Source organism: Vanessa atalanta, chromosome Z (assembly GCF_905147765.1).
Source record: "Vanessa atalanta chromosome Z, ilVanAtal1.2, whole genome shotgun sequence".
Lineage (NCBI taxonomy): Eukaryota > Metazoa > Arthropoda > Insecta > Lepidoptera > Nymphalidae > Vanessa > Vanessa atalanta.
The window spans coordinates 6,882,010-6,894,929 of NC_061902.1; the positions used below are offsets into that span (position 1 = coordinate 6,882,010).

General features: G+C 31.7%; 1 protein-coding gene across 4 annotated transcripts in view; it reads right to left on the reverse strand.

The window, feature by feature from the left end:
• The window catches only part of LOC125075842 (protein cab-1), a 49,134-nt gene that overhangs the window by 14,703 nt on the left and 21,511 nt on the right, over nt 1-12,920 (reverse strand). For all 4 annotated transcript variants that reach the window (XM_047687647.1, XM_047687649.1, XM_047687648.1 and 1 more), the window contains exons 3-4: nt 6,601-6,952; nt 937-1,072 (exon numbers count right to left, since the gene is read on the reverse strand). In XM_047687647.1, coding sequence (XP_047543603.1) covers nt 937-1,072; nt 6,601-6,952 — 488 coding nt within the window. The remainder of the gene's footprint in view (nt 1-936; nt 1,073-6,600; nt 6,953-12,920) is intronic.

The window sequence follows — 12,920 nt, forward strand, 5'->3', positions numbered from 1 at the left end:
CGACGTCATCTGTCTTATTATCGTCTCGGATGTAAGTTTGATACTCGCCTGCTCGAGTCTTTTTAATTATACAAACGGCTCGTAGTTTAATAAGATTTTAATAACTCCAAGGAAACGTACACGATTGTACGACTTGAAACAAAAACTTATCAAGTATAACTTGTTCAACTATATGTTAAAGACATTTCACCGTTTGAGTTGAAACTTCAACGTAATAGAAAATGGAAGCAATTCATCAACCTACATTTCCTTTCAAGAGTTTCACGATATTGAAAGACGAATTGCACTTTCTTTTTATGGCTTCGAGTGTATATGAAAATGTATTTTATTTCTTTGTAATACATGTGACTTTAGCGTCAATACTTTTAAGTAATTGGAATGCTTTGTATTTAATTACATTAAGTTAAATATTATATTTATGAAGTAAATTCACTTATAACAGACACTACGCTCGAAATTCTGACAAGTTTTCATGTAAAGTATTGAATTTTGGGTTTTATAAATGGATTACATATTGCAGTCTACGTTCTGCTTATTAATATATTATATCGTGATGATTATGTCTTAATCCAATTCATTTGTAATTGATTGAAGAAAGTTATTTTCCTTCGATGACCGTTATAACAATTCCAAGCAAATTTACGTAAATGTTTTTCATCAAAGCCTCCACAAAAAATGTAAGACAATTTAAATGTGTTATATACATAATAATTTAAATGTTTAATATCAAGTTCACCGTCATGCTATGAATACTAAATAAAATACGAAGTATATTTGATTAAACGATTAACCAAAGGAATAAGAAGGGCGAAATGGCCTTCGTTTAGGTTTATATAAAATATATAATAAACATTAAAAAAATAACAGTAAATCAAATGAAACATGGTAAAAACGATGCATATGTTTTATGAAAAAAAAAAAGAGAATTGTACTCACAATCCAGTGCGAAGCCTCTCCAGGTTGCCAGCAACGAGCGCTTTATTTTTACTCAAGTTAGGATTTTGCCGTATTTGACGAGGTTCAACGACAGAGTCTAGTTCCTTGCGTTGCTCGACCGCAGGTTGAGGTGAAACTAAAAAAAAACATATCATTAGACATCGATTCTTATATACAAAACATACAATATTTATGTCCCATTTTAAAGTGTGGTTTAAATAATTTAAAGATTGTTTATGATATCATTATAATTGGTTACAAAAATCAAATTAATCTATCGATAAAGCATTTGATATAGCCACACATAAAAATGTCGATATTTGATAATTGATTTGAAGAGGCAATCGCTTTTATTTGTGGTTACCATTTATGTGAAGACTAACCAATACGGTTATCCTCTATGGCATGCATATACTGTCAAATATAAATGTCAAATCAATCATTAAAAATATAAGAGACGGTTTTGGTAAATTTAACTTAAATTGTCACATTAAGCTAATGAACTATTCTCAGTAGTAAATAATGTTAACCTCCTGATGTATTACGACCACAGCGATCATACCCTTTGGATGATTGCCAACAGGAGGAGCAGTATAGAGCATTATGGTGCTTTTAGTGCAAGAGATATTAGAGTTTTATTTATTTATTTACTTAATAGGAAGCCAACACAATGTACAATATATATATAAAGCTATCTTATAAAAAAGATGACACATAAAGAGTCCCATAAGTTTGGGCTCAAACATGGGTCGACTGTTTATTTTCCTAACTCTTAAAACGATGAGATGATAAGTGTTCATGCGTATGCCCAATTTATGGTTACGAGCTGACTTATGGAACAGTTTAAATATTGGTCTGAATGTTATTTCGTTTCAAGGTTCAAGGGTATCCAAACTTTATATATATATAAAGTTTATCACCAATGCCCTCAACGTTTGGAGTTAAGAAGTTGTTCCTGTAGGCTCAATCGCTCTTTTAGCCGGATACAAATGTCTATAGGCGACAGTGTCACTTGTCTGTCTTCTGTGACTGGAATAAGCTATAATACACATGTATTGCTTACTAAAATAATTTTATATTGGTCGTGTAATGATTTAAAAGATAGAAGTTTTAACACAACGGTTTATTATAATAAATAGTTTATTGAGAAATATATAAATTATCGACAAGTTTGAATGTTTTGATCGAAGTGAAATGTTCAGATTAAATTTCGAAAAAAGCAAAATTGTAACCCCACGCCGAACGATAAGCCAACGCAGACCATAATATAACAAAAATGTTTCAGATTGAAATTATTCTGATACAAAAAGATAATCTTTTACGTCCCCGAAATGGTCAGTGGCCTGAAGGAACGAACATTAAATGAAGATTGCATATTTAAACCCGTAACAACTATTTATTTTCATGTGCTTAATTTGTTTAAATCCTCGTCAGGAAATCATTGGAACGTATAGGATCAGCGTTGTCTTCTTTTCTCTTCTCCTCAAGCTTAGAAAGGCATTTGCTCATCAGTGGGACTTTTACAGGCTTTAACTTACTATCACTGAGAGGAATACGTTTTTTATCAATCATCTATTTCTACTACAAATAAAAAAAATAGTTAGTAAAATAATAAAATTTCCCCTAACGACAGCTTGTTACCATATAATCAGAAGGTTTTAGTAATTTGTGTTTAGATTTAGTAACTATAATAGCAAAAATGGCTTTTGAATTCTTATCATGAATTGTTCCATGAAAATTACAATTATTTGTAAAGTTAACACACAATATAATAAACGGAGGTTGCGAATACGTCATCATCTCTCAGTTGCAGCAAGCACTTTGAAAAGCGCAAAACAATAGAAAATAATCAACTTAAATGCAATTAATAACTGTACTTAAGTAATAACGATATGAAAGACCTCGTTCGTAAGAAAAACGGCTACAATGCGTTAAGTGTGGTAATAAATCGTTCATTTTTAAAATGAAAGTCGATAAATTAATTGCTTGCTATAACTCTCAGCTTTTGTTAATTTTTAATGTCATACTTTACTTAGAGATTAAATGAACTGATAAAACTGTCTACTATTAAGAGATACCCAGTTGTAATGTGATATTCTTCAACTTCGGAAAATAGTCGTTTTACGGTGTAGTTCAATATAATACATACATGTTTCCTCGTTTTATAGCAAATTATAAAAGCGAATTATACCATTTAATAAACATAATCATTTAAATTTGATAATTGACTTACTAATTATTATCTTCAACCAATTGCATTAATTGAGTACTTGCAATTAGGACTTAAGCGGTAAGATATACGTCATTGACCTTGTTCGATTGGGCGTTAACGATCTGCCGCGCGGAAACCTCACGCTCCCTGTCCATTCAGCACAGTATCGGAACGTATGCATGATTTAATAGACAGAGGGGTAGAGAGCGACTTGCGCGTATCGTTTTCTTAATAAACGATTATGCAAATAAAGCTAAAGGATATCAATAAATCGTGTAATTAGCTAGCTACTTGATAGCTTGGTAAAAAAGCTAATAATAATAAATTCAGAGATATTTTGCATTATTATTATTCTGAACAGATTTTTTCAATTGTTGGTAGGGTTTTGTGCAAGCCTGCCTGGGTAGGTACCACCTACTCATCAGGTATTCTGCCACCAAACAGCGATACTTAGTATTGTTGTGTTCTGGTTTGAAAATTGAGTGAGCCAGTGTAACTACAGTAGTTATGCCCAAGGGAAATAACATATTAGTTCCCAAGGTTGGTGGTGCATTGGCGATGTAAGGAATGGTTAATATTTCTGACAGCGCCGGTGTCTATGGGCGGTGGTGACCAATTAACAAAATTTGGTCCATTTGCCAGATTTTCGAATAAATTGATACAAAAGATGATTCCGGGAAATATTTTCCATTTAACGTCTTCAGTTAAATAAATTTTAGTTTTCAAATCTTTAAATTATTTAAATTATTATGAGCAACACATTTTGGTCAACTATATTTGCTCCATTTGATCAGATATTAATTAAAATTTAAATCAATAATAACATAAATTTATTAAATGCGTAATCGTTTTTAAGTTCTTAAAATTAAACTGTAATGTATTTTCAAACTGTTAAATGAGTAAACCAATATTTATTACTACAAATTCAGCACTTAACTCAAATTTAATATGGATCCTACCCTACCCGAACAATATTGATCTTCATTTGGTTTATGTAAAAAACTATAAAGTAACTCACTATTTGCAGTATAAGAGTGGAAGTTTTCTAAATAGGTTAGTTTATAGTCTAGTGCGGCTGATTTCCGTCAGCGGATTTCGTTTCCGCGGCCGCTGGTTATACTCTTACTGTATTCTCCATAGTCCAGAACTTTTTGTTTCATTTAATGTGCCTCTAATAAACGTTTGCATAACTTTATTTTTTATGGCATTGGTTGACGGACGAGCATATGGGCCACCTAATGGTAAGTGGTCACCACCACCCATAGACGAAGGCGCTGCAAGAAATATTAACCATTCCTTACATTTCCTATGCACCACCAACCTTGGGACCAAAGATGTTGTGTCCCTTGTGCCTGTGATTACATAGGCTCACTCACCCTTCTAACCGGAACACAATAATACAGAGTACTGTTATTTGGCTGAAGAATATCTGATGCGTGGCGATACCTACCCAGACGGGTTTGCACAAAGCCCTACCACCAAGTAAACTTCCATATTAATTAAATTTTATTTTTGTATTTATATTTTATTTGGATTTGGTTTGGTCTAAAGATGATATTTTACTATACAAGTATAAAATACTAAGAGAGGTAAATATATAACAGCTAATAAACAATCCAACTGACAGACAAATGAATCGACTAATACTCGAAAGCAGAATAATGTGAGCTTCTGCGAAACCAATACTGCAAATGTTAATCCCGAGCTGATTAACGTAGATTCCCAAAGGATTTCAACTACGGAGCGTCAAGTAGTTCTTTCACGTAATCCTTTGAAGCTAATCAGTTGAACTGTGTAAACTAACTATAAGTGTGGCTTAGGAATATAAATTGAACTGTCTATATCATATTTACTGTTTTTTCCATATAAAATTTAAACAGAATACTAATATTTTCAGAGCACAAAGCGTAGGAACAAAGCACTGATTTTATTTGCTATTGACATCAAAATGTCACTCCGATCAGACAGCGATATCTGCCTTAGGATTAGACATTCCATTTCCTGCTTATAGCCGACATTACATGATCTGATAAGCTTTATTAAATCGACAAAACGTCTTCGAGATATATTAGGAGGAATCGAACAAAGCCATAATAATGTTTTCAACGCAAATGAAAGAAAATTGAACGCAAATGTTTTAACGTCTAAATAAAAGATATGTTTTCAATTGCCGATGATAGAATTCACTGAGTGAAGTACTTATTTTCAAATTTATAAATCTTTATTTCTTATAAGAACTTAATACATTAAAAATGAATTTAAGCGCCGGTTACAAAAAAAAATAGTTCTAATAATAATTGTCATTAATAAACAGTTAAACAATTTCATTTAGTTTAGCAATTCATTAGTTTATTACAGTTACAGATACAAGTATAATTATATTTTTTCTTTAACACATAGTTTTAGTTTATTTTTAAATATATTATAGGTTTTTAAAGTTTATCACATTATTTGGCATATTATTGAATAAATAAGTTCCCATGGGATATTTAGACTTTAGTTACTATTGAAGAAATAATAACAACACTTCGGAGGAGTGTAAAGAGGCGTATCTATTGGAGCACCACTTTCGTAGTCGACTAACAATGTTCCTTGCTTGGCTTGGCTTGGCTACATAATGCAGGTACTCATCGAAACTACTGTATCCGGTTAACACCTGCGTTGGCTTGCATGAAAGTGGACCGTTTTGCCTAATTACCTAGCGATCAATGTAAGGGTCGAATCGCCTTTACCACCACCAGTCGGGCGACAATGAACGCGCTCGGATAACTCAATGGTTGGAAGACCAAAACTTCACTTCTTTTACAAGCACAAGAATGACTGCCTTTTTACGTGTTTGTATTCATAATTTACCTTGAATACTAGAGATGCAAAGCCATAAAACAAATAGGTTTATGATAATGATTGTTTGTAAAAAGGTTTGCCCTTTTAAAATATTCATCGTACTTGTGTGATTCCCTCGTTAGCTGTCTGTTTGAAATCGTTTTATTGAAATAACGATAGTATGTACGTTTATTCATTTGTTTTTACCATCGAGTTGGAATAATACAAACTTTATGAATTGGTCGAGGTGATGACAGCTTAGTATCATTATTTTCGTAACGTTCATTGAATCTAGATGACCTAAACAAGGATTTTTTTAATTCGCTATGATTATCTGATAGGTCCATATGAAGACTCCGAGTAATAAATACTTGCTCAAGTTTCAACTAGCGTGTATACATACACATTTCGAATTTATAACATACCGTTTATACATTCCAGTAAAAGGATCCATGAACAAATAGCTCTCACACAAAAAGTAAATCACTAGAAACAAATATAACTAATCTCAATATTTATTATATTGCTTGTTCAGAACTTCAGAAGAACTTCAAGAAGAACTTTCAAGAACTTCAGAGAGAAATGTAAGAAAATGAAATGTGTACAATAATAAGTTTTTTTTTACTTACTTGTCTTTAAATCAGTTGTCTTTTTGTAATATCCAGAATCAAAAGGTGTCAAAGCGAAAGATTTTTTGAGACCACTAGCGTTCAAAGGTGAGGCGGGTTGGTCTTGTTTTTCATCAACGCTATCAGACTCTTGGTCTTCTTTCTTTGGTTTATCCTCAATAAATTGAAGGGGATAATTTCCTAAGTCTTGGGTAGGTTTCTGTTTAGGGTAGCGATGAGAAACAGATGGCTTCTTCAGCATATTAATCATGTAGTTTGGAGGTGTCTCGTTAGGAATCCAACGCGGGTATTCATAATCGTATGGGTTCGGCTCAATTTCTTGCATTTCCATTTGATTAATGATGTTTATTTCCTGTACAAAGAAAACAATAGGTTAATATTGTAGCTTGGTAAATACTGTCGCAAAACATTGTGGCCAAATATTTTTAATGTATATTTGTAAATTACATTCAATTAAATAGGAAAAAAAATATTAATAATAGTAACAGCGTAAAGAATTGATAGTCACTTATATTAAAAATAGAGATCCAATATTAGATATACAGCAATAATGTAACGACTTTTGTTCTCTATGGATAGATAAGGATGATTGTCGCCATCCGGCGCTCACGGCCAAGGAGGTGAGAGCTGAGAACGAAAATATTTAACTACTTAACAAATGTGCTAGGCTTTGTTAAATGCTAGTGAGCTATTTAATTAATTAACGGCCAGTGAAAGATGATTACACGTTTCTACATAAATATAAGGTTAAGGTCATGCGTGCTGAAAAAGTGAAACGAGTCATTACTATCTTTAAACATGTTAATAATACCCTAGGGATTTATGCGTACATTTAATACGTATAAAGTTCGTGAAATGTTATTATATTCGGTCCTCTAAAATAATTGTATTTATAGTAATATTATCCTAAACTTTAGCATTTTTATCGTAAAAGTTTTTTTTATGATATAGGTTATATAGGGTATAGGTATTTATGGATGGGCAAATGGGCCACCTGATGGTAAGTGGTCTACATCTGGTGGTGGTGGCCACTTACATAGACAATGTCCCTATGAGAAATATTAATGATTCCTTACATTGCCAATGCAAAACGAAATTTGATAATAAGGATGTTATGTCTCTTGTTCCTATAGTAACACTGGCTCACCGACACAATTATACAAAGAATTGCTGTTTGGCGGTAGAATATCTGATAAATGGGCGGTACCTACCCAGACGGACTTGCACAAAACCTTACCATCGATAAGCGCTACATTATAATTACATCAGGATAATAAAATGTCTGATTAAAATAAAGAGAAAACGTTGTGTAAGTGGAACTAACAAAATTTCATGAAAGTAAAGTTATACTTTTAAAATGACGCAAGTACAAGGGGTGGTTGAAATTATTTCCATTTAGCTTCGCTCTCCATTTGTTTCTGGTTTGAAGGTTTTAAGATATAAAAAATTGAGCCCGCAGAGGTTTTTCTACAGCTCAGCGATAACAGAGACATATTTAAAAACCTTTATTAAACGTTATTCAGAAATCGAAACGAAATCATAAAATTTCCATATTTAATACTTTAAAATGTAAATATCACTAATAGAATGTAATATTGTATAACGGTTGAAGGGCAAGTGAGCCAGTGTAAAAACAGCCGCAAGAGACATAACTTTTTAGTTAATACAGTTTTCTAGTATTGGCGATGCAAGGAGTGGATTAAGCATTCCTTGCATTGGCGATGGCAAGACTCCATTTCTTACAGCACTCATCTATAGGTGGTGGTCAACATATACCATTTGGTGGCCTGTTTGACAGGCCGCTTACATATTGTAAACTAAAAAAATATGTTCTATTGCTATCCTATTTTTTCTTTTCCTTTAGATTTGATAAGGTAATTTTTAAAGTAGTCGTTACTGAGGTTTCTTCTAATAGAAAACCCAACCGCAACATTGCACTCTATCCATCACTCTAATAATCCTATAGGACCGAAACTTGACACGGTTGCAAAGAGATCAGGCACATAACCAAAGATTTTTATAAACGCTTTTCGAAATAAAACATTCTAACTTTCTAACTGCAAGCTTAAGAATATCTTGATAGACAAACACTAATATTATTTTGCTTATCTGTGCCAGGATTTAAGCTTCGAGCTCCAAGACCAGCATTATAAGATGATATTTATAAAAAGTAATCAAGTCAATGTGATCGAGTAGAGTACTCAAGTTAAATAAGATTAATCGAGTGAAAAACCTCGAAGTATTCAAATATCGGTACAGTTGTCCTCGTTACCTTATAATTAAGGAAGCCAAACGTCCAGTTAGGGGAGGTTAAATCAAGTTGTGTGGGTGTCATCCCATGCCCCCTCTGTCAGATAAAATTAAGTAAATACGGAATAGTTAAACTAAGTTAACTAATGTTCTAATTATAAGAACACGTTAGATAAATATTTGAGACGACATATCTATATATCCATTGTTTTAATAATAATGTAATAATGTTAACCTTTCTTCACTAAACTTGACATTTAATATAAAGTATTTTTAAAATGTAAATACGAGAAGACAAATACGAGACTTCTTCCTAGATATTGAATGTCATTGGTTTTCATATTTTTTATTTATTTTTAAAGGTGTTTATCGAGAAGAACATTTATATTTCGCAGCTGTTATTGGATATATTTCCAAGAATTTTTCTAATTCTTGCTTTGAATTATATTTTTCTTATTATATAACAGAGACATTTATAAAAAGTTTTGTCACACATTATTCTTTCAGAATTAATTTGTAGATGAAAATGAAATTATAAAAATGTCATGTTTCGTACTTTAAAATGACGGCTCTGGTGTTCGTAAATGAATGTAATGTTGTAAAACGATAACCGCTTTATACTAGTAAATGATATTGTAACATAAATTTAATAAGTATATAAGGTTAGAATAATGGTAAGGTATTAAAGTAACGCCTTGAAATTATACATTTTATGACTTATCAAAAATTGAGCTTAAAAGCAAAGAATGATACAATATAACAGAGTAATTCCTAATATTTAATGATCTGTAGCTTGAGATTCCGTGAGTTTTCCAAAATTTAAAATTACCAACCAGCATGCTTGTTATGTATACGATAATTAATCGTCGCGTTCAGCAGCCTATACATAATCCAAGGAAAGATTATTCTAACAAGTAATATAGCTGTATTCTAAAAAATAGGACACAAATTATGATGATTAACGTAATTGCCTCTGATTAAGGTCAGCGAAAGTTTTTATTTCTACCATAAAATAAAATCTCACAAACTATATATGTACCTAAAATAATAAAACTCACTGTATAACTTTCTATTATATAAAAAGTTAAAAAAAATAACTTTTTTGGTAAAGTTATGTTCAAATAGTTTAACTAGTATTATGTATATTTGGGGCTAGAATTAATATTATAAAATGTAACATATCAAATAATACTCAAATGATGCAACAAAAATATTTATACTAATGTCATTACCTCAAAGGCTTTGATTCATATAAGCTGGATTGAAATGCGGTGAGCGTTTGTCGTGTACCATTATATAGTCGTTGATAACATTGAACGTCGCGCTAATTAAATTATTCGCGCTGAAAACGGTTGCGTTTGAAAAGTCATATTCCAACTAATATATGTCGCATTTGCAGATTAGAAATAGACGATATACCACAAGCAGTCCATCAAAGCGAAAATTAAACAGGGCACTACCAGGTTCAATAGCAAAGGTTTCAAATAAATTCAAAAAGGTTTTAATGTATGTAATAATTATAATGATGATGTCAGGCCGATTTCGTTCAACATAAAACAACATTAACAGCCTTTAAATATCCCACTGCTGGGCTAAGGCCTCCTCTCCCTTTGAGGAGCAGGTTTGGAGCTCGGTTTATTCCAGTACGCTGCTCCAATGCGGGTTGGTGGATACACATGCGGCAGAATTTCGTTGGAGTTAGATAAATGCCGGTTTTCTCACCATGTTTTTCCTTCACCGTCGAGCACAAGATGAATTATAAACAATAATCAAGCCTGGGTGCTTGTCTAGATTTGAATTCGCAATCATCTGTTAAGATGCACGCGTTGTAGGCCATCTCGGGTCGATTTCACGGACGCCAATTTCATGGGGGACTAGTCAACTACGAAGGACATTTTATAGCGCACAGATGAGTGCGCAAACTCAGGTGCACTCTCTTTTCCGTCACGCTCATAACCCAGAACCTCGCGAGCCAACGAAGCAGTCAATAAAGTATTTTGATACCTAACAGAAAACGTTGGCTTATTTTTTGAATAGAAGAAAAAGTCCGTATTTTTTTCAAAGTCATCAAGTATGTTATTGTACTCATATACAATTAAATCATTAAATATTTTTTTGTTAATATCAATAGTCGTTAAACAAATGTTTATTTTTTGATTAAAAAAAATTAATGAACCAAACAAAAATATATAATTTTCTTTAGTTAACTGAAACGCCTCGAACGTTTCGGGTGTGAAATTAAGATAAGCATTTATAACGATATGAAATAATTTTACTGAACTTATAAAATAACCAAAAAATATATATTCATTATAACATAGTATTAACGATGCTTAAATATTTACCTTGTATATAAAATGTTCGGAGTTTTAATAACGACATGCCAAGCCGAGCCATGTAATCATGAATTATTCAATTCAATTTGAATAACTGTTGTGTATGGTTATTGTGAGTAGGTATTGCTAAAGCCTAGGTACATTCACAGGTAATCCTAGGTACAATCCTAGATACAGGCACGGGGAACAAGAACAAACACATGCCTTACCCAAACCAATCGAAGCCGATCCAGCTCGCTACAGAGTGCTGTTCCTTTACAATTACTAACATACGCGAACGGCTTTTATTTTCTAATTTTAGCATTAAATTTATAACACGCAAATAGCGTGTCATTTCTTACTAAGAAATTAAAACGAATAAAGTAGGTAAATTATATTTTTCTTATGAAGACACCGATAAAATAAGATTAAATTTCATGAATTGCTGAATCGATAAAGGATTAAATCAGTTAGTATCATCAATGAGGTATACACCGTTTTGTCTAACATCACTTATAAGCATAATTCAATCAATTTTAATATCTTCATATTGTAGTTCGATAAAGTTGAAAGTTGTACTAAAAAAATATTCTATTCCTCATTATACCTTTTGTGGTACATAAGAACTATAAGTGATGAAAATTTAGAAGAAGAACCAATAAGAGACCGCTGAAAATAAACACATAAATGCAAAAATAGCCAAATTTCAATTCATATGAGACTATTGTGTTCAATAGAATGAAATTAATGACAACGCTTTACTTTCTTATGAAAGAAAAGTTTCTAAAAAAACAATCAGTGCAATGAATTGGTGACGACGTAAGTTTCAATTATGATTTAATCTATTTATTTTAATCCCACAAACAATGTGAAGGACTAATAAAATTCGTGATTCAACTAACGCTAATTAATATCATGTGGAAAAAATAGGGAAAAAAGAATGTAGCATTATTATTGAAGGAACTAAATTTTTTTTTTTAATTATTTATTTTGCCATTAGGTGGAAGATATTATTCATAAAGCCATTGATTTTAATTTTTTTCAATAATTATTATCATGCTGCCCGTTCATATTGAGCATTACCCAAAACAGTTCGAACTTTATGAATAATACCAAATTAATCACTTAAATCAGATCTATGCACCACTTAAGCCTCGCGCGACGTCATCGTACGTCGAAAAATGACCTAATCGATTTTCCTACAATTAGATTAACGTAGCGGTATCTGGCCTACTCCGATTCTGTGCTTGCATTATATAAATGACATAGCGTTAATTGTAATACTAAAAACTTCAAAATATTTCATATATTTCATATGTAGAATTGTTTAATTTTCCATTTAAATTATTCAAAGTGTTTTTAATGTGTTTATATATGAATCGCTTTTTTATATTTTAATGCCCTTTAAGGCCTTAGTCTGTTTTCAACGCTAATGTTATTAATATGTTTGTAATTGCAGCTAATAAAATTTAACATGATAAATAATACATATATGTTCGTTCACTTGGTCACAAATTGCTTTATAATAGCTGGTATAGTTTTGAACTTGTACAAATACTGGTATTGACTGAAAAATTGACATTAGATAAATATATTGAATTGCTGTGACAAATTATTTTATATCCTAATAGTACATTAACATACGTTGTTGTTTTAGCTTGTCTATCACTTTGTTGCCAATTGTTAATGTAATATATTACGTTTCGCAATAAATACATAAAATAAGAAAATAATGTGAAAGTAGACCGTAAGTTT